Consider the following 22,461-nt stretch of genomic DNA (forward strand, 5'->3'; position numbering starts at 1 on the left):
ATATAGGAACGGGTTAAATACCACAGTTTTCTGGATTCAACATTAGTAGAAATAGTGATCCTCTTCATAAACTGCGGTTGCGTGCCGGGATATGCCTACAGCAGTTCTTATGAGGACCATGAAGGCAAGATAAAATTTTGTTTTATTCGGAAGACCTATGCTTCAGTACCTCCCTCAGCTTTATTCCGGCAACAAAAGGCGTTTTTTTAACAAAAAAGAAAACGAAAGAAGAATTTTTGAAATACTTTCAAATCTCGCGCCCCAGTGTCCTGTTAAGGGCAGGAGGGACGTCATATGGGCCAGCACTACAAACACAATTTTTAGTGGGTTAACTACTCTTCAGCATTCAAATGATGCGATTGAACGGAGCTAGAGGCCTCACTACAATAACCCAGTTATGTTTCTTAGCGAGGGGTAAGTTTGGCGCCCGCCAATCGCACAAAGAAGATTCTGTGATACCATAAAGTTCTTTTTGGCCACCAGGGGGCTGAATAGTGTGTATGCACTCCACATGGGCTCCGTTTTTTTCCAACCGTTTGTGGCGTAATTTCCACGTGTATCCCAGTGAAAATCACCACGACGTGTATCTAGAGGTCTCCGCTACTACGGGACACCTTTCTTCAGAAGATCGGGCCAGCGGCTGGCTCGCACAAGCCGCTTTTCTCATCCAAGGCGGGGCCGCCCCGCTAACCCTACTCAAGGCTTCGCCTCACCGCGGCGGAACGTCGGCGGCCTAGCCCCCCGGGCGCCGCCCAGACTCACGGGTACCTTCCCCCGAGGACCACAGTCACAGCATGGAAGGCATCGAAGTGGAAGGTGAGCCCATCTCACCTCAAGAAATCACGAAGGAGGCCGGGTGGCTCGAGAGCCATCGCCGACGTGGCGCACGAGCTCTCACAGAGCTAGGCGCAACCTCGGAGCTCCAGCGCGAGCAAGATGATGCTGGCTCCCGCTCTGGGAACAGGATTTCACGTGCTCAGCAGCAGCTGCGCCGGCAGAAGCGGATGCCACGGCAGCCGCCCCTGCCCAAGGAACACATCAAGGTTGTGCTCCGACCGCGAACGGGGCTAGACGTTACCAAAGTTAGCAACGCGGGGTTACGTGACGGAGTGCTCCGCGCGACAGGCCTTAGATACGAGGAGGCATAGGAGGATCTTCTTCGCATCAACTCTATAAGAAACATCATCGTCGCCAGCACTCCCAGCGTACAGCGAGCAGAGAAATACATTGCCGTGCAAGAACTTCGACTGGGAGGGAAGAAGTACAAAGTCACTGCGTACGCAGCACCCCCTAAAGACACCGTAAAAGGGATTATTCATAATATCCCGGATTATGACAGTGCAGAAGATATTACTAGAAGCCTCGTATGCCAGAACAATCCCACCATCCTTCAAGCAAGGAGGATGGGCCGAACCAACTCGGCCATCATTATTTTTGAAGGCAACATGGTACCATACTACATTTACTACCGCGGAGCCGAATACAGGTGCTTCTTACACAAGAAGAGACACGAAGTATGTGATGCTTGCGGCAGGCTTGGACACCGCGCCGATGTCTGCCCGGCCCCAGAAAACAAGATTTGTAAGAGCTGCGGTACCAAGGCCCCAACCGAAGATCACGATTGTGAATTAAAGTGCGCGCTCTGCGGCCGCGATCACCCGACCGGCGACAAAAAGTGCCCACTTCGTTTCTGCACCCCCTACCTTCTCAAGAAGCGTAAATGGGAGAAGAGACAACGACAAGAAAACTACAGAAGACAGGCAGACGACTTACGTAACACTATACTGAAGTCACCCAGCTTCAAGCAAGACTGCAACACCAACACGCGTGATCGCTCGAGCTCCTTCCCACGCCTCTCTTGTCAAGACCGACAAAGCAGAAGCGACACCTTAGCAGCCGACCACTCTACCGGAAGCCAACGTCGGTCGAGATCAAAGTCGCGGCGCCGCAGCCCCAGCACTCAGGGTGCAAGACGCAAGTCCAGATCCAAGTCCCGAAATGGAAGGCATTCACAAGGCAGCGATCAACAAAACAAGGTGAGCTGGGCTAGTGCGGTCTCCCACAGCAAAGCTCTGCCGAATAACATAGAAACGGAGGACAGAATTAGCCCAGGGAGGGCAGAACAGGAATCCGAAATTGTAAAAATCAAACAGATGCTGGAACTCGTTCTTGCAGAAAACAAATTGCTGAAATCAGAGTTATCCAAGCTCAAAGGCGCGAGCGATGGCACGACACCATCCTCGTCCAAATCAGTCGCTCCCTCTTGCAACTCTCGGAAGGTAGCAGGCAAAACTGGGCCCCCCAAGAAGCCATTGGGGGCAACAGAACCACCGAAAATTCCGATCCTTGATAATTCGTCTAGCGATGAGATGGAAGAAGTGAAGTCAGATTCTCCTCCATCGAAACGCAGAGCGAAGGAATCAGCTTCAGATCAAAGTCATGCCCCGTCGGGTGGAAATAAATACGTTAATGAAGGAACGCTCCTCCAATTTGGTGAAAAGCTTACCGAGACAATTAGCGCCACGCTTGGCGCCAAGTTCGACGCCCTTGCCGCGAGTATTGGAACTCAAATGGCAGCGCTGAACGCCAGAGTAACAGCTCTAGAAGCCGCCATCCCGCGCCTCGGAGCTGGGCGGGAAGGGTGCGCGGGTCCCATTAAAGCCACCAAACCATATTCCCGACCCACATTTGTGGAAGGCACAAGAACGTCTCCTGAGTATGCATCGCCCATAGATTATGCTGCATGGAAAGAGTAACGCGCTGGTCTTGTGGCAGTGGAACTGTCGGGGGTTCCAAAAAAAACGAGGTAACTTAGAACAATTTATTAAAACTACAGGTTCGGATGAAGCGCCGGACCTCATCTGTCTCCAGGAAACTGGCGTCCAAACAAAACTCTCAAACTATAAATCATTTTGCGATTTGGAAGAGGGCGCGTCGGGTGAATGTCCAAAAAAGAAACCAATAGTAGCCACTCTTGTGAGGCGGAACCTTCCGGCCGTGCGTCGCGACATCGGAGAGGACACGACGGCTGCGAACCACGTCCTTGTAGAATTATTCCCAGATAGAAAACACAGGGGAAGCAGCATTTTTGTACTAAACATTTACAGCTCCGCCCGAAGCAACCACAGATTAGCTAAGCTTTTTCGTAAAGTGTTAGACTTAGCTCGAGGGAGCACGATAATTATAGTAGGAGATTTTAACGCCCACCACACGGAGTGGGGATACAAGCGGGCCACGACTAAGGGTAGGAACCTGTGGCTCGACGCGCACCAGGAAGGTTTTTCCTTGGTGACGGACTCGGCGCACCTTACACGAATGGGAAATAGTGTTAGCGATGATACGACTCCGGACCTTACGTTCACCAAAAACACACGCAAAGAACCCACGTGGCTAAACACACACGAAAATTTAGGTAGTGACCATTATATCATCACTATCACAGTGGAGACTAGGATCGCCAAGCACAATGGGAAACAACTTAGGATTGTTGACTGGGATACGTTTCGCAAGATCAGGGACGCCGAGCGTGTCTATGATATAAACGATGTCCCTATTACAAGCGACATAGACGATATTCAAGAATGGGCAGAACAACTGCACAGAGATACTAAGCAAGCCACCAAGGATATCCCGGTAGAGGCGGATCTTTACCAGGCTGATGCTAAACTCCTACACATGTGGGAGGCCAAACAAGGCTTACAAAAGAGACTCCGAAAACAAAAATTAAATCGTAACTTACGACGACGTCTTGCTGCCCTCAATAGGGACATTAAAACTACGCCAATCAACTGATGCGGCAAAACTGGTTCAGTACATGCGACAGCATGGAATCCCAGATTGGTCTTGCGAAAACTTGGAATCTTCTCCGCTGCCTCATTGACCCGGAAAGCAGCAAGACCACGCAAAGGCACAACTTGAGTATTCTGCTTCACAGATTTGAAGGTTCCGACAAAGAGCTAATTGAAACAATTCGACAGAAGTACATAGGGGACTGCTCCGCAGAAGTGCTCCCGCCATATTCAGGGACCGGGAACGAAACCATGGACCGCCCCCTCACGGTGCACGAAGTACGAGGTGCCAATCACAACCTGCGAACCCGCTCCGCCCCGGGTCCAGACGGCATTACAAATAAAATGCTACGGAATCTGGACAACAATTCGGTCGAGGCCTTGACCCGATACATGAACGTGTGCTGGGAACGGGGTCAAATCCCGGGCCAGTGGAAACCCGCGAAGGTAGTCATGATTCCCAAATCAGGCAAAAAGCTCCAGATAGAAAACTTAAGACCTATATCTCTTTCTTCATGTGCCGGGAAACTTATGGAACACGTGATCCTCAACAGAATTAACAAATACATGGAGGAAAACGGCCTATTTCCACACACAATGATCGGTTTTCGGCCTAAACTCTCAACACAAGACGTGATGATTCGACTTAAACATGACATCATAGACGGAGCGCATTGCTCACCACTAGACACCAGGGCTATACTGGGAATTGATCTCACGAAAGCATTTGACTGCGTAAGACACACGGCCATCCTCGAAAACCTATCCAAACTGGGTCTAGGCCGAAGGACGTACGATTACGTTAGCAACTTTCTTTCGGACCGCACGGCTACGCTCAGCGTAGGGGGTATTCAATCGGATACGCTGGAACTGGGGAGCAGGGGGACGCCGCAACGCTCTGTCCTCTCTCCGTTCCTGTTCAACGTAGCCATGATTGGCCTCCCCGAACTCCTGGATAACATTCACGGCTTGCAATACAGCCTGTATGCAGATCACGTCACGCTGTGGGTTCCGGGTGGAAGTGACGGACAGATACAAGACACACTACAAAGGGCAATAGAGGTAATACAAACTTACGTGGCCGGAACTGCTCTCCAGAGAAATCAGCGCTTCTACTCTATCGCCCGACTAGCAGGGGACGCCGGACAGACTCAGTACCTCCGGACATCCAGCTCTTTACATGCGGAGGCCAACGCATCCCGACAGTTTCAAGTATCCGAGTCCTGGGCCTCCGCATCCAGGCCAACGGACACAATTCAGAGACCATACTCGCTCTCGAAAAGAGCGTACACCAAACAACTCGCCTGATCTCACGAATAGCCAATAGACACCACGGGATGAAAGAACACAAACTCGTGAGATTGGTACAAGCCTTCGTCATTAGTAGAGTAACATATGTCGCCCCATTCCTGCACCTGAAACGCGATGAAGAAGCCAAGCTAAATGCCATGATAAGGCGGGCTTATAAACAGGCCATAGGGATCCCGTTAACAGCCCCAACCGCACGGTTCGAGGCACTCGGGCTTCACAATACCCTCAGCGAGATTATCGAAGCTCAAAGGCTGTCACAGCGGCAGCGACTTATCCAGAGTCTGACCGGCAGACATATCCTCAAATCACTTGGCATTTTTCCTGCAGGGGTACCCCGAGCCAAAATAGACCTACCAGCGGAAATAGGGGATCGCATGCACATACCACCGCTACCGAAAAACATGCACCCCGTACATAACCAAGAGCGGCGACAGGCCAGGGCCAAAGCACTACACAAAAGATATGAAAAATCAGAGGACGTGGTATACGTAGACGCCGCTGATTACATTGCTCGCGACGCCATGGCCCTCGCAGTGGTCAATTTCCGTGGGGATTCAATTGCCTCATGCTCGGTCCGCACGACGGACACAGAGGTGGGTGAAGAGGCGGCCATCTCCCTGGCGATGACAGCTTCTCCAAAAATTAAATTCATTGTTAGCGACTCTAAGTCGGCTATTTTAAATTATTCGAGAGGGCGAATTTCACCCGAGGCGTCCCAAATCCTAAAATCTCGATCCCATGACGAGCGGAACGGGAAGATATACTTGATATGGGCACCGGCCCACTCGGGCCTGGCCGGAAACGAGTGTGCGCACGATGCGGCTCGAGGCTTTACTGACCGAGCTGGCGTCGACACTTCTGACTCAGACGCTCACTCGCTCCGCTGGACAGGCAGAGACAGGCTTGTGTCTTACAGGGAGCGGACTACTCATTACCGGCTTGAACGAGCCCGCTACCCCCCCCCGCTCATCCATCCCTCAGTAAAAGGCAATCTGTGGTTTGGCGGCTTCTTCAGACGAACTCGTACCCGAACCCCGTCGCGTATAGTCATTGTTATCCTGGACAGTTTTCAGATAAATGTCGGAGATGCAAGGAACGGGCCGGTCTTGCACATATGTTATGGGCATGTCCTCAGGCGACTCCTCAGAGCCGCAAAATTAGCAGTAATGAGCAGTGGGAGACCGTACTGCTGAGCTCAGACCCGGCGGATCAAGTCTGGGCCGTCCAGTTAGCCGAAGACGCTGCTAAGACCCAAGGGCTCCTGGCCGACGCCTAGGGTGGAGGTCTAGCTCTCCTCCACAAACTGGACAAATAAAAGTTATTTCTCTCTCTCTCTGATACCATAAAAAGGTTGCCGGACAGTGGCTGTGGAGTCCCCACTGCTTCACATGTTTTCTTAGATATCGTAATTATTTTTTCGAAGTTTGCGACAAAACTGGTATCATTGTTATCTGGCCAAATCATTATTTCTAATTAACCAAACTTGTATTTTGCCTTCCTGGCCAGTTTACGAACGACGCGCATCTTCGCGATTTTGACCACTGCGTCACAATACTTTTGCGGAGAGGAACGTGATAGTTTTGGCCAATATAACTGTTGGCGGCGCCTGCAGAAGGCTTGCTGAAGCTAGGCGCCATGAATGCGACTCGATATTCTTAACTCGAGTGCGTTTGCTCTAGCATATTCTTACAACAACGACAAAACGAACTCTAGCAAAGAAGATTTTGGAAACACACTGGAGAACAGGCAGTTCTAGTTTTTCTGTAATGGCAGCAACCGTCCCACGGTATCTGATGAATGTCATAAGTAGAAAAGGTAATCTGGGGCGCAATACTCACTTTTCTTCATTTCGTCTCCGTGTCCAAGTGGACACATAGCGTGAGCTCTTTTTGGATCCGGCTGACAAGGCGGATATGACGCAGCGAAAGAAAGCTGGGGCGTCGCTTTCTGTGCCTGTCATTGGTTAAAGGCGTCGCAAATGCAACTACGTAACGAGTGAACGAGACGTGAAATGGATATTTTTCAAACGGAAAAAAAATCAGAATTCCGCCCGAGGTCTACTAAAATCATAAAATTGATTTTGACTTGTGGTAGCATGGCGAGGGGGTGGGCGTTTTTTTTAACGCTTCCATACGTATTACGTTATGGGGCTAAAGTAGCCGACCGTTTTTTTTTTCGGAATCCGAAAATTCGGATTGAAATTCTCGACTTTCTCGAGGAACCTTCAGTTATCGCATAGGAGTAATGGTGCAGAAATTTTTCGGACTGCTCTTTTATTCGGACTATTTTTCATTGCCCTCCAGGTCCGAAAAAATCGGTCGGCTACTTGTCTTTTTTGCTCTGTAGATTCGTAAAAAAGTCGCTAAAGCATGTTCAAAACTCAAAACTCAAAACTCAAAACTGAAAACTCAAAACTCAAACTTTTTACTCGTTATCCCGTAAAAGAAGCACAACTCAAACTGAGTGTAACTAACGAGTTGTTCGCGCCATAAGTTTGAGAACGATGGAGAGGGAACTAAATATGTTCAACTTCCGTCGATATTTACCCTCTTAGTTGAAAAAAGTTAATTCCTGAAAAGTTGGTGTCAACTAGGTGAACAATGCACGGTTTGTTTGCACGAACACGCGTGGCTTCGAGAGCGAGGAAACTTACGCCACTAACAAGCGACGTGGAGGCATTAAAGAGGCTTGCATAAACAATCGGGTGCGCAGACTGTGATGTGGAAAAACACGCGTCGAGCTCACCTAAAGCTGGCCTAAAGCTTTCGAATGGCAGACAGGGCTTACTAGTTCCACGAGTTCCACACAATGGCCCATTGAACGCAGTTGAGTAAACACCGCCGTATTCGGTGCTAGTAACTAGTTTTGCACTGAGTAATTAGCTAAGTGTGTTTTAACTATAGGCAGCTGTCAAATGTACAGGCTGACACAAGCCGGTAGGCATCGTTGCAAGGGCAACCGTTTTTGCCTTGATATATTTATTGTACTGGTGACGGAGTATTTGCAGGTAATTATATAAATGAAAGAGATCGGGGGAGCAAACTACATTACAAAATCTTTTCGGTATAGGGTCATCTTCTTTCTAATAGCTACTATGCGATGTACTGCTCAAAGGGTATCTGGCTACAACTAGTACAGTACGAAAATTGTTCGATTGTTGCACTAAGCAATAGATCATACAATACGGAGCAAAATCTGCACACAAATTTGTTTCCGCAATTATTTGCGACAATTTTTATTCATAGAATGCGATGGATAGTTGCCTCTGAAACATCACGAACAATTCCACTTGGCGAGAGTGGGTGACCAGCGGAGATTCTTAGTACACAACATGCCGGTGAGACAGAGTTAGATGATAGGTTTGAGCAAATTTGATCTCTCTTGAACGTCGACGGCTCTCATACCTAACAAAAGCACATGCATAAACGCAGACACCTATATTCCGAATCTACTTATTTTGAAAATCGGCCTGTTGGTAGCCAATTAACCGAAACTGCGAATGCAACTGACGAGACATATAAGCTCATAACCCAGTACCGCCGCGGTCTTTCGGAGAAAATCTCAGCCACAGTGAAAGCGTCCTCGTGCTTGCAGCGTTTTACTTGAGAAACGTTCTCTGTTCGCAAGCTCCTGTGAAACTTACGATTCATTTCACAAGCACGCAACCTTTGTAGGTTCCTCCTCGAAGATGCGCATACAGATCTGATGTTGGTTGGAGGCGCCATTGAGTGAACCTTTGTGTGCGTGCACGGGAGAAACGTGGTCAACTGAGAAAACGTTAAGAGCAGAGCTGTTTAAGCTTTTAGTTAAGCCTTATAGCGTTACCGGAACAAATACCAAGAAAGAAAGAACAAGCGCACGTGACCGAGCGCCTCGCAAGGAGCGCCCGGTGTCTGTCAGGCTTGGGCCACGTGAGGAGCTTGCGAAAATACAAAAAAATACTGAGTGCGTCTGAGCGTGTGCCTCGGGAGGAGCACCTGGCGTCGTGCATCTCGACTTTCGGGAACACTGCCCAGCGTTCGTGGCGTGATCTCTCGCACGCCTAAAGTGGGGAAAAAAGACGTCGAATTCGCGCTAGAGGCGCTGAGTCCGCAAAGCCGGTTGCCGCTGCTTCTAGCGCCTGCTAACGCGACTCACTTTGGGAGAGATTTGAAAGCCTGAGTACAAAACGATCCGGGCCTGCCGGTCATAAGGAACTTTCGGCGGCAAGTTCGAAAATACGTGTGAGGTGCAACAGCTAATGTATCTATTGTTGTAATTCTATTGTGTTTTTTATTCACGTCGGAACCTCATGCTCCTGTTGTCGCAGATGAACGGCAAACCTTCCCTGAAGTGCTGATCGTGAAGCGTCTAGACCCACATTTCGCAATGTGCCTTGGCCCCAGTCTTGGAAGACAGCCCGACCGCGCTGGACGTTCGTACTTGGAAGCGTGGAAACAGAATTGGCCTATTTGTTTCTGAGAAGCAGCGTCTTATGGAAAGACATTGTCGAGGCTCTAAGGAATGTCTGTAGAAACAGACCGCACGTTCTTATTTAAGCTTCCCGTAGAATGAGAGAAGGCAAAGTGCGGGTTTGGGTTCCGCGCAGACAAAAGATTCTCACTTCGCGATTCTCCTTGGGGATGCTAAAGGGAATGCTAAGCACACGAATAAATAACATATACGCAGTCCGGCTGAAACAGTCTACTGGATAACTTACCCAGGGTATTCGGTGCTGTGGAGTTGTGACAATTTTTATCTGTCGTCGAGTTAGCTTGATTTGTCTACGAGGAAAAATCTCGGGAAGCAATGTATTAAAGACGAGCCTTTTTTCACTTTACCACGATTGTTTAAACGGAGTTGTCTGCATTTAAACAGAGATGACGGCCGTGTAGGAATAGAAATGCGCTGCAGAAAGGCCCACTTTACAAAGTAGGAGGGCACATGATGACGATGATGGGAAAAGAAACAAAAAATTACACCATCTTCCCGTAGGGAACTCTGAGTAGTATGCGAAGCAGCCATGGGGTCGACTGAAGTTCCCATTAGTTTTCAGTTCGTCGTTTCCGTTGACGTTCAGCTTCGCGTGCCTTCGTTGTATCAGTAGCTTCTTGACATAGTTTGAATGAGTGAAGGACATGAGGCGAGTTCGTAGCACTTTCTGCCGTCTCGGTTTGTAGCGCAGTGGTAAGAGCGCCACGTACTTCCCGTCGCGGCAAGAGAGTCGTGGGATCGAAACAGGGCGCCCCCTAACTGTTTCTTTTTATAGTGGACTGCGCTGACGTCAGCCCAAACGCTGACGGGGCTGAAGAGACGCGCATGCGCAGTAGAGTGCGGACGGCGGACAATGACAAAGAGGGTGGGAGGGACACAGCCCCGAGCATGAGATGCTTCGCATCTAAAAACGCTTCCCACTGTCGGAATTGAACCTGTGTCTCTCACGTTATGAAGCCGGCGTCTACCCGACTGCACCATTTTGACACTGTCGGCGATGTGGGTGTGTGATGAATGGGGGGGGGGGGGGGGGAGGCTTAGATTTGTTTGCTGTCGTCTGAGTTTGAACGTGGGCTCGCGGGCAGTTCGCACTTTGAATGTTGACGCTTGAACTTTGATTCTAAGGCGGTTTTCACTTTGATCTTTGACGCTTTGACTTTGGCACTTTGCCTTTTATTTTCGCACCCATGAAAACTTCCTGTTTCAATCATTGTCGTCGCTATAGTAACGAAAGAGATTTACTCTTTTTGTTACGTATTTCACGGGATGAACAAGAAGAGATATCCCCGGTAGGCATGTCTCTGGGAACATTTTGAGTATAGATGTATATAAAAATGGAAATAATAAATAAAAATAAATAAAAAAGCAAAGGGTACCCATAAATCTTAGCACTATAATTGTAAGCAACAATATGCTCATGACGCAGCGGTAGTCATACCTAAGCGCTTGATCAAATTAGAGCCTTCCTCACGCAGGCCTGAAATGCGGTTCCGTTACCACTATCTAGACGCACTCATGATTCTTTTTAGCAGCTTTGATACTTCTTTTACCTGTCCCTTCAAGAGTTAGCGCTTGAACCTGTCACTTTACTTGTATTGTTAAGTTGTCAGTTATTGCTTCTAGTTCTCATACCGCCAGTTACGACTTCGCTGCGCAATCTATGAGATGTAGGCACTTCTGTTACCGCGTTTTTACTAATGTATGAGTGAACGTTTCTACTCGGTGACTAACTAGTTGTCGTGTGTGCATGCAATCCTCGAGATGTATGCCCCAGAAAAGCCGGAAAATACGAGTGGAGTTCACGCCTATTCCCGTGTGATGTTATCTCGTGATACAGATCGCCATCAATTAGTGTAAATCTTTTGCCAAAACAACACAGAAGTGTTTTTCCCCGTCGGGTGGCAACGTTTCTTCATCCTTAAGCCGTCCTCATCAAAGCTGTAGTACTATAAAACGCTAAACGAAAAGAAAATGCCACTTCCGTGCTAATGTCGCAACTGCATGCTCTTGAAGCCAGTCTGCGTCACACATAGACCAACCGCGTTTGAGATTCTCAAGATGCTGTGAAATGAGTTCTTTGCTTAGTTATAATTGAATCATCAATGAATTAAAAAATATTTGCTGGCAGGCGTCATTATTAAAATATCTTGTTTCCTTTTATTAATACCTTACGGTACAGTATCTACAGAGGGCAACACACTTGTCTATAACACAGGTTTCGTACTTATAGCCTTATCTTGCTTCGGCCGAAAAGCGTTTCAAGAAAACTATTGTGTCATTATGAAGTCTTAACCATATATCTTGACCTCAACGTTTTTTGTTAAAAGTTTGAGTTCGCAGTTTTGAGAGGTAACTAGTTGAAGTTGAACTCAGTGTTATAGACAAGGGCGTTGCACACTGTACGATGTGTAACTTTTATTCTTAAAAGTAAATGTATATAATAGCATCAAGAAGCAAAGTTGTTACTCCTAATTACAGGAAACAATCCCGGCAATGTCACCTACGGACTATTTTTAGAGATGCTGTTTGCCTTTTAACGATCCCTGTGTCCAAGTAGATGAGAGGGAGATCGCTATAAAATGTGTAATTTTCGAGCTTTGGTTGTTCCGGCGAAGCCGCTAACAAAAATAAATGGCGAGCACAGGAAAAATAAAAAAAAATGCTAAAAGAGATCATCTTCATGCTTTATTCCGGTGGCTCCCGTTACTTCAGATCGCTCTCGGAAGCGAGCGTATAAATACATTGACGGATAAAATCGCGCGTGCGTTATGATGCACACGCTGTCTCAGATACCCCAGACGCAGCGACCTCGTGTGCACAGAAAGTGGCGGGAAATTCGATTCCAAAAAAAAAAAACGAGAGCTCCATCAACATTTTGTTCACATAGTGAGCCGTGGTTCTGTTCCTGCACAGAATACTGGGAAATTTTGATTCTGCGTGTAATGGAAGTACTCAAAAGATGCTACTTCATTGTTAACCCCATACTGTTCCGCAAATGTTTAAAGTTTACTTCAGCGTACTTCAATGGAGAAGCCGCTGTTCAACGCTCGAAAATCGCTTGTGTTCTTGGGAAGGAGGTGGACACTATGTTAACGTGCTGACATAGATCACGAGGCCCGAAAAATATCTTACTTCTCTTCAAGCCGATACCGATTGTCCGAGATACGGCTTGTCATGGTGACTACTGTTTACTCGATGGAGCTCCCTTGTGCTTCACACTTCTTCTTGAATCTTGTGATATTTTAAAGCGAAGCTGTTTTTGCGTGTTCTCCAGCTTTTCCGGGGCTGCTGCTTCTTTCTGGCTGGGCGCGCCCCGGGGTTTTAGCTTGCACTCAATGACGCTGGGAACACAATACTACTCACCTGAAAACCCTGGGAAAATCGAAGCAGAGCCACGCAGTGGAGGTCCGTGCGAAAAATGCTGCATCGCTAGGGAGAAGTGGGGAAGAAAAAGACCGTCTTGAGGGGCGCGAAGGGAGTGAGGGAAAAGGGGAGAGGGGGAGTATGGCAGGCGTCGGCAGCCGCGGTGAACATGACACTGTGTTATTAGGTGCAAACGTTTCTGTGTCGGAGCACGGGGAAATAACGAGGCGTGCTCGGGGCTGTGGAGATTCTGCTGCTGCTGCTGCTGTTGCTCTAATCTGTCGAAGTTTTGTGTTGACGCCCTCTCTTCATGTCGATTGACTTCCCACACGCCTACCTTACCTGGTGTTACCGACGTGCGTCTTCGCCGCGGTCTCAGCTATCTCAACAAATTCTCTACTTCAAGATTTTGGTGAGAATTGTTTACTTTTCTTTCTCTCTAACCACTCTGTGTGATTGCGCCGAAGTATATGGTGAAGTCTAGGAGGAACTTTGAAACATTTTCTATTTCTCCCGGTTTGAGCAAATAAACGAGGTTAAAGTTGCGCTTGTCCTGGAAGCTAGGCAAGTTACCCCGCACTCGGGTACCTGGTAAGATCGAGGGGGTAACATGGCCGCCTCTTTTCCCCTGAAAAAGCTTAAAAAATCTTATAAAAATTTGTGACGATTTCAATGAGGTCATTTTGGTGTTCTTGTATATGTAGTGTCTCAATAGCATGACTATTTCCTCAGACTAAGAGGCAAAAAAAAATAATTTAAACGCACATGTTTCGGCAAAAATGATTTTTTTATGAAGCGATACAACCATACTTGCATAGTATCGGGGCCTTGCGTTGGCTAGAGCATATCTTATGATGCCCATGAAGTGTAATCTTAAGCTTTTGTTCCTCGTAGAGGACTCTTTAAAGAGTGTACTAATACTTACCCTTCAATGGACACCGTTTTAAAAATTCTTTGCGGTGCACATCAGCGCGGGACAGAAAACTTTCTCCGCAGTACAACTCAGTTCCTTATTACTTGGAAACATCCGAAAATCGAGTAAACTCATTTTTTTTTGTTCGAAAATTGTATTGTGCACACTTTTTGACGGAAGTACAGTTGCAGTTTCTGAGTAGATTACTCTCAACAAAATTGTACCGTCCAAGATTAGAGTTTTTGCAATGATGCGAAAAACCAGCATCCCTGCGATACTGCACAGAGGTGCCACTAGATAGAGCTGTGCGGGGGCCATACTCTGGAGAATGCAGTAACCATTATTGCGCCCACGTATACGCCTAATGCACGGAGCAAGAATATATAGGAGGTGAAACGGCCCATCACGACAAGCGCGGGCGAGCGACAAGATAATGCCATAGCGAAAACCAAGGCAGACTGCAAAGCTTCATGGCTGCAACGGTGAAGAAGAGGGTAGCGGCACCTGATGGACGAAATGATAGCGTCCGTACTTCTTTCCGTGGCTGTGCAACGCAATGCCGAAAGCGGCAGCCCCGCAGTTTCTTCACCCGCGGCAGATGCCGCTAGCTTAGCGTATGCCGAGCGCTTGTGACATTATCTGGACGCGTTAGGAAGCCTCGTTTCCCCTCCTATATTGTTCTTGCTCCATGGCCTAATGCCATTGTCGTACTCCCGATTCCGATTGCCATGGCAAAAGACGTTTTCAAAATGGCGACGGAATAAATGATACTCCTTTGCTTCTGCTTCACAAAAAGTCACGACAAAGTATGAAGAGAACGTCGCCATTGAAATCTCAGCAGGCACTTTGTTAATTATCGAGGCCTTAATTAATACTTATGCTCGTTCATTCATTGCCCCGCATTCATTGCTATGCACTTGATTTTAGACGAGTAAGTGCTTTTGCAGCACCTATTTTCTTCTTACATTTATTTTGTTATTTTTCAACGCGAAGCCCTCCGATTCGGATACTAATAGAATCGTCCTTCAATGCGTGATAGCGAGAAGAAAAAAAACAACAACTCGGATGTCAGAGTTGAGACAGTAGCGAGGACATTTCATTGAAGTCGCCTAAAACATGAATGATGGGAGCATAAAATACGTGTTTCACAACATTGCTGGAGTACGTGTGGAAAATAAGATGACGTGGGTTCATCGTAAGCGCATAGCGTGCCGTAAACCAATAAGACAAGTGAATCGATGGCAGTAAAATCACGAAAAGGTGGTGAAACCATGGAAATGAGGCACGTATTTCCTGCGTACGTTCAAGAGCACTGCTTCCGGAAGTGTTCCTGTTCTTGGTGATACGCAGAAATGCTCTACTTCTTTTACGACCTCGCTGTTGAGAATGCACAAATATTCTTCCAAATCTGGCGGAAAAAAGGCTGGTGTAAACTTTTGCGTCTTTTAAAGGGGCCATGCGAAGTCAGAATACAATATTGGTTCATTTAAAATGCTGATTTTTCCAATAACAACAATAACAATGCTACCGCTAACTTCAGACAAATTATCTATATATAAAAGAAAACACATGAAGCAGTGTCGAATACCTAGCCAATTTCCGGCTGTTTTTGTATGACGTCACAGAATCTTGTTTGCGTAATTGGCGGCGGCCGAGCTAAGCCACCACCAATAAATTTGTTTCAGCGATTGCAGTGGGGCTTCTAATTCTGTTCCGTAGTGTCCCTTGAATGCTAATGCGCAGTTAACGCACTGATGACTACGTTTCTATTTCCGGCCCATATTACATCCCTTTTGCCCATAATACGTCACTGTACCGCAAAATTTTGAAGTTTTTCTACACTTTTTGCGCTTTTTCTTTTAAAAACATTGTTTGGGGCTGAAATAGAGCTGAGGTAGTTACCAAAGGTTAGTTATGTTGAATTGAGCAAAGTTGTACATTGTATTCATGCCCCATTTGGCTTTACTGGACAGAAGGGTGAGCATGAGGCGTTCAGGGATAAACCAGATTATCGATTAGGATGCAGCTTCAGATTTGCTTCGTACGCGTTTTTTCTCTTCAGTATCCTTTACCCTTCATAAACTTTCGCAATCCGGCCATTTCTGCTCTTTTCTCCAGCGGCGCAGTAGTCACCAGCGATACGGTGCGCGTTCTACTCGGCACCCAGCAGTGTTCAATTGAACATTAATAATTTTGCACTGACAACTTGCAAGACGTGCTTTGGTGTCACGAGACTTTTAAGGCAAAGCTTTTTACCTCTACCCCTTAAGGGTTCTGTCGCAACCATTGGTGTCAACAAAACACTCATTCAAACCAATAAAAGAAGTAACTAGCATCGCCAGGAATCGAACCTGGAACGAATAGACAACTAGAACGAGAGCCCGTTGTCTTACCGATTCAGATACGAGCCCACACGGAGGTGGGGGAGGCAGACGGTGCACTCACCGAGCACATCTGCTTCTTTACGGACTGCGTAATCGCTGAATACCACGTTTTAGCATCCCGCAAATTCTCGCGCCACTGTGCCTGTGCGCTCCGCCCACGGCACGTGTAGCGGCCTTGTGCGCGCCTTGTGTATGGGCCAGGAGTTAGAAAAGTTTAAGGAACCTAACACCAATGCATGGCATCTCACTTCTCCGTCTGTGCGGCCGCCGACGGAGGCGACGAAATCGGCGGCAGAGACGAAGGAGAAGTGAGATCGTCTAACACCGGGTTTGAGCTTCCTTTAATTTTAGAAAAAAAAAGTTTCCACTCATGTGCTTCATCAATACAACTCAACCAACCACCATTCATGGAGCATGTATTGATTTAGCCTTAGCAAAGAAAATCTCTTTGAAGTAATACAAGGCGTGGTAAAGTGCATTTCACTTGTCTCTGGTTTCACTCTTTGTAGAGCCACGTGTGTAAATTCCAGTGACGCCGCATGGGTGATCGTTGTGGGTGTGTTTACAGCTTCGCTTTCTAACCACCTTCACAGAGTGGATTGGCGTGCAGTTCTTTCCTTGTACAAGGAAAGTTTGACGGCAATCCTGGAGTTGACATGTCATAAGGGTTCCACTAATTAATTGGCTCCAAATATCCAGTTGTCTTTAATCGCCGTGCTGGTTCAACATGGACTACCCCCTTCAGCCACTTCCATTCTCACTACCTCCTCACCAGACCGCCACCCAGGTTCTTCATTCATCACTTTTTGTGCACCTGCATCACCTGATTGGTTTGTTTATCTATAGGTACTACACCGTGGAGGTGCATGGGATGCTCGTTCCTTCTTTCTAGTATGCAACTGCTATCAGACAACCAGTCTGAGCACATTGCTCATTAAAAAGTTTTATTTACCTTTCAATTTGCCTGGCCCGACAAGTGTCCTCCGAACTGCGGTTCTTTCTTCTTAGGAATTTAAAAATCGCGCGCGCGCGTGTGTGTATGTGTACGTGCGTGGGTGCGTGAGAGAGTGGGAGAGAGAGTGAAGGGAGAGAGAGGGAGAGCGAGAGAGAGAGCGAGAGAGAGAGAGAGACAGACAGACAGACAGACAGACAGAGATAGAGGCAGAGAGAGAGAGATAGAGGCAGACAGAGAGAGAGAGAGAGAGAGAAAAGGGAAACGGACGTCTTGCCCGTCTGATTGAAAATCGAGTTACCGAAGCTGCATGCATTTCAAGTACCGCATCCAAAAGAAAGTGGTTGGAAGAAAGTTCTAGTTCGGAAAAACAAGGACGTTGTTGATTCGGACGCCTTCTCGGTGCATCCCAGTGGGATTGAGTTTGGATTGGATTGACTTTGGATGGCTTCGGAAATGGCGATGCCCTTTTTCGCACATAGGAAGCGCGTGTGGAATCGATGGTAAGTGGGCATGGCAGCAGCAAAACCGGCAGCATGCCCAGCAATCCTTTTTGCTTCGTTCTGCAGGTTCTGCTTTTGACACGGCTCGTGGTATCGGCGATCCGTCGTGGTGTGGCTTGTTCGAACCACTTCGGCGTGCCAGACGGGACCGCATCTGCAAACACCGGTGGTTTCAAATTTCCAGATTCTTCGCGACACTGTTGGGCTGCGCCTGCGCCGACATGGACGACCACATCGGTGACATCCCATCACGTGACGGAGCAAGGCCCTATAAAGGACGGTCGAACACCGGGAATCGTCAGTGGGCATGGCAGCTGCAAAACCGGCAGCATGCCCAGCAGCCCTTTTTGCTTCGTTGTACAGGTTAGTTGCTATCCGTATACAAAATGTTACCGGAGTGTTAACCGCTTTTTAATTCTGCTGCCACGCCCCCTTTGTACTAAGTACATATGTATATTTGTTGCAAAGCTTTTGTCGCTGGGAGGTGATGTTGAGCTTAATCCGGGGCCACCTAACCCCGACCACTGCCAGACTTCCAATGAAAAAGATTGATAAAAACCATGCCGAAGTATTGCCGCAGCGGTCTGATATGAAAGCGATACAGCTGAGTCTCGAGAAACAAATGTTAGACGTTAATACAAGGGTGTTAGCTGTTGAAGATAAATTAGCAGCAATTGAAGCCCAAGGTGACCTTGACGTAACCCGCACAGTTTCTGACGCTGTACGCACCGAAACCGCTTCCCTCGCTCGTCGTCTTCACGAGTTTGAAGACAGATCCCGGCGCGAGAACTTGTTATTTCGTGGACTTTCTGATAACCCGAATGAAACATGGGAGGATTCCGAGAAAAATGTGGGAGAGCTGTAGCGATCCACTTTAAAGCTGTAGCTTACGGATGAGGCTATTTCACGAGCGAATCGACTGGGAAAATTTTCTTCTGATACGTTCTGTCCATTGACTGTAAGATTTTCAAGCTTTAAAACTAAAGAAGTCATTTTATCTGCCTAAAAAGCGCTTAAAAAGGGAGATGTTAGCATAGGCGAAGACTCCTATGCGGCCACATGTGCATCGGCGAGAAAGCTAATCGAATTCGGAAAGGCCAGTGACAAGCAGTACTCTGTTAGGTACAACAAATCATTCATAAATACAAAAAGGCTACCTGTATGCTCCGTCGGCTGACTTCGTCCTCGAAATTGATTTTCAGAACGACACCCCGGCTCAGGGTAGTGAAACTATGGTTTTCGCATCAGAAGACGTGTCTTCCGCATAGCTATGCCTAAATCTCCTAATTCTACGACTGATATTAATTTTCTTTTTACTAATATCCGCAGCGTTATGAGTATGCAGATGACCTGTCATCATTCGTCGACACTTGCGGTGCTGATACTGTGGTGCTTACTGAAACTTGGTTATCAGCCAAAATTCCAAACAACGAAGGGTTTAACACGTTAAAGCATTTCAACTTGTTTCGAGCTGACCGTTGTGAAAGATCAGGAGACAGCATTTCGTCTTTTCTCTTACACTTACGATTTTGCCTTGAAATTGTTTGAGTGTGCATGTGCATTAGCTACCGCGACTTCTTAATATGCACATGCTATCGGCCCCCCACTGATCCTTTGACATTTTGCGCTGACCTTCACGATGCACTAAACAGTGTTATTCGGCGTTTCCCACATGCTCCGATAATTCTGCTAGGCGATATCAATTTCCCTAAAATTACGTGGCCCGTTTCTGATCTTGCAACTCCTTGTTTAACTAAAGAAGCTGTCAGTTTTATTAATTTATGCTCAGAATTTGGTCTCACCCAAACTATAAATGAACATACAAGGATTTCTGATACAAGCGCTAACACACTGGACGTTATTCTAACTATGTGTCCCGAACTTATTCATTCTTTATTATTTTTGCCTGGCTTAAGCGATCACCTATTGATCAAATTTTCCCTCAAAGGCGTGATTACTCATCCTCTGACAAAATCTAAATATATTCGAGGCTACAGTAAGGTTGATTTTTCATCTATAAACAATGAACGTGCAAGTTTTTTGGACAGTTACATGCCTAACTTTTTGAACGGTCTGTTGAAAGTGACTGGTCACTTTTCAAGTCCGAAATACAGTACCTTCTAAATACATATATACCGCTGCGTGTGATTGCCTGTAAGCATCGATCCCCTGGGTTCAACGTATCGCTGAAACGCTTATCTAACAAAAAAAAGCGTCTCTTTCGCAAAGCCAAAAGAAGTGATAGCTTTGATTGTTGGTCTGCGTATGATTTGGGAAGGATGCCAAACGTGTTTTTTTTTCATGATGCACTCCCTACGCTCCTTGTTGACAACCCTAAGAAATTTTGGAACATTGTTGGTAACAAACCAGTGAATACTGTTTCATTAACCGATTGTGATTGTTACGTGAAGAGAGAACGACATCCGCGTCTTAGTGCATGGAATCTCAACGAACACTGCTTTATTCTCTTCTTCTGCTCCGTCGCTCGCCTCGCGCGTCCCCCCGCGTGCCACCTCCTCTTCCTCTTCCCCTGCTGCCCGGGAGGTGTGCCGGTTCCCGCCAGGGAGATTCAACATATTCCCGCCCCCGCGCTGGGTGCATCGGCTTCCAACAGGTAAAGCCGCTGGACCGCACGCCGGATCTCCTGTCCGCCTGGAAGCCGCAGTCGAAAATACCTGCTTGTTCCGTCTCTTCCCGGCAATGCCTCGATGATGCGCCCGATTTTCCACATAAGAGCGGGCACATTGTCGTCCTGCACGATGACAACATCGCCAACTCGGAGCCGGGAGGGAACAGCTGGTAGAGCATCATGAGCAGAGCGAAGAAGCAGCAAGTACTCTTTTCTCAATCGCCTCCATAGCTCGCTGACCGATTCATCTCGTTCGTGGTCTCCAGGAGGTACTCGAAGCGCTGAACGAACTCCGGCAATACCACGTTGACCGGCTCGTTCGACGCCACCTCGCCCGTCAGCAGCGAGTTGAAGTACCGATCCCAGTCGATCTTCGGCTCCAGTTTCTTGAGTTCGCTGAGGGGCATCTTGTTGTACAGTTTGCTGATGTTGCGGCGCTCCTCGCGCGGTGTCGAATAGTTGGCGAGCATGATTTCGAAATGCAGGGCGTCCATGATCTCCGTGCGAGCAGTCTCCTTGTCCGGCGCCCCGAGCAAGTGGGTGGCCTCGACCATGAGGCGCAGGTCGGCCTCGACGGCCGTGTCGTTGAGTCCACGGATCAGGTACGTGTGGTCGGGCAGCTTCAGCGACGTCTGGTCCAGGTCGATGATGTAGCGCGTGTTGTTGTGGAAGTCCGGGATGACGGACAGGTTGAGCAGGATGTCGTGGCTGTAGCCGAAGTTGCGGTACTGGATGAGGGCGTCGAGCCAGTGGAAGCGGGAAGCTTCCCACGAGGCGCCCTCGACCACGGGCCAGCCGCCCAGGACGGTCAGCACGGCCTTGAGGGGCCCCTCGCCCAGGCAGTCGATGCGCAGAGTATGTTCCCTGGACGACCCAACCAAAAACTGTCTCCACAGCACACATGTTGTCCCCTAAACGTTTGATACGTCCTGTGACCAGCTTCCAGTAATTGTCAGAGCCCACTAAGACGCTAATAGTAGGACTCTGATCCTTCCCATCTTGAGGCTCGTCCGCGATGACCAAGTTTCGGTTACGGAGTATGGAAACTAGAGCAGGTTCCATGGGCGAACTTCTTACAGTGCATACCTCCGGAACCTCCAGAGTGTCGAGGGTCACTTCTTTCGACTCGAGACGACCAGTCAGCGTGACGCTCACTTTCCGGCAGCTATACCGACGCGAACGCTGACAGTCGCCGAACGTGAATACCGTAAGGTCTTCAACGCCGGTGGATGGAAGCTCTAGCTTGTTCGCCAAGTCACTGCGCACAAACGTTCGCTGGCTGCCGGTGTCAAAAAGAAGGCGGACCAGGACACGGCCAGCACTGCTACATGCCCATACCGTCGCGGTTTGTAGCAAGACAGACGACGTGAAATTGCCACTAGCAGAAGCAGTCGTGACCGGCTCTTCTTGTAGAGTCGCCATTTGCCGATTCATGCTCCCAAAAGGTGCTGGTGGTACGGGGTCCCCTGAGTTGGGCCGCGTCCACACGTCGCAGAGAACCGACAAGTGGCGTCGCGCACAATGGCGACACCAAAGCCACGTGGGAAGGCGGCAGCTGCGTGCGAAGTGTCCTGGCTTGCCACATCTGAAGCAACAACGCTTCCTTCCAAGTCTTCGTCGCTTCTCTTCTCCCGACAGCTTAGCTTGGCAATCCTCGGTTCCGTGATCTGGCGCTTCGCAGAGTGGGCATGCTCGCGGCTCTGACAACGATGAGCCGGTAGCCAAAGCCAGGGCGGACGGAAGCTCAGGAAAGACGTTATCGCTCGCTTGCCGCTCCACCGATGTCGCGTTCGAAGTGGCTCTTTTCTGCGTCACCTTGCTTTCCTCCCTGCTCTCCACCTGAATATGCAGGAACCGCAGTACTCGTTTGACCTCGTCGCCTCGTGGCCTTGGGGTGGTGGAGTCATCGGCTGCAGCCTCCTTCATGCGTTGCCTGTATAGCACTGCCAGATCCTCAGGTAGTGCGCGCATGAGGACGCGATGGAGGATTACTGCGTACTCCGATGCAGGAACTCCCAGGCTCTCTAAGCAACTTGTCCTAAACAGGATCTGTTCATATAGGTCACGAAGCCGCGAGACCTGTGCCGAGCTTTCGATGGGGGCAATGGCGAGGAGGCTATCAATGTGGTCATCCACGAGAACGTC

At 48.3% G+C, this 22,461-nt stretch overlaps 1 protein-coding gene across 1 annotated transcript; it reads right to left on the bottom strand.

Annotated features, from left to right (window-relative positions):
- Positions 1-20,531: 20,531 nt before the first annotated feature.
- On the bottom strand, positions 20,532-22,242 carry LOC144139804 (neprilysin-2-like). The gene is made up of 2 exons (XM_077672057.1): positions 22,088-22,242; positions 20,532-21,180 (listed from the first exon to the last, which is right to left on the bottom strand). Exons 1-2 carry the CDS (start codon positions 22,240-22,242, stop codon positions 20,532-20,534), a joined length of 804 nt encoding a protein of 267 aa, XP_077528183.1.
- Between the last annotated feature and the right edge of the window lie 219 nt (positions 22,243-22,461).

The sequence above is a fragment of the Haemaphysalis longicornis genome, unplaced genomic scaffold (assembly GCF_048455015.1).
Source record: "Haemaphysalis longicornis isolate Haplotype H1 unplaced genomic scaffold, Haemaphysalis longicornis Haplotype H1 scaffold_5, whole genome shotgun sequence".
NCBI lineage: Eukaryota > Metazoa > Arthropoda > Arachnida > Ixodida > Ixodidae > Haemaphysalis > Haemaphysalis longicornis.

Excerpts from the sequence above, each read along its gene's own strand:
- LOC144139804 (XM_077672057.1), bottom strand. The coding sequence starts at position 22,242 with ATGAAGGAGGCTGCAGCCGATGACTCCACCACCCCAAGGCCACGAGGC. Across the intron at positions 21,181-22,087 it reads AACGCGACATCGGTGGAGCG|GGAACATACTCTGCGCATCG; the intron begins GCAAGCGAGCGA and ends TGGGTCGTCCAG.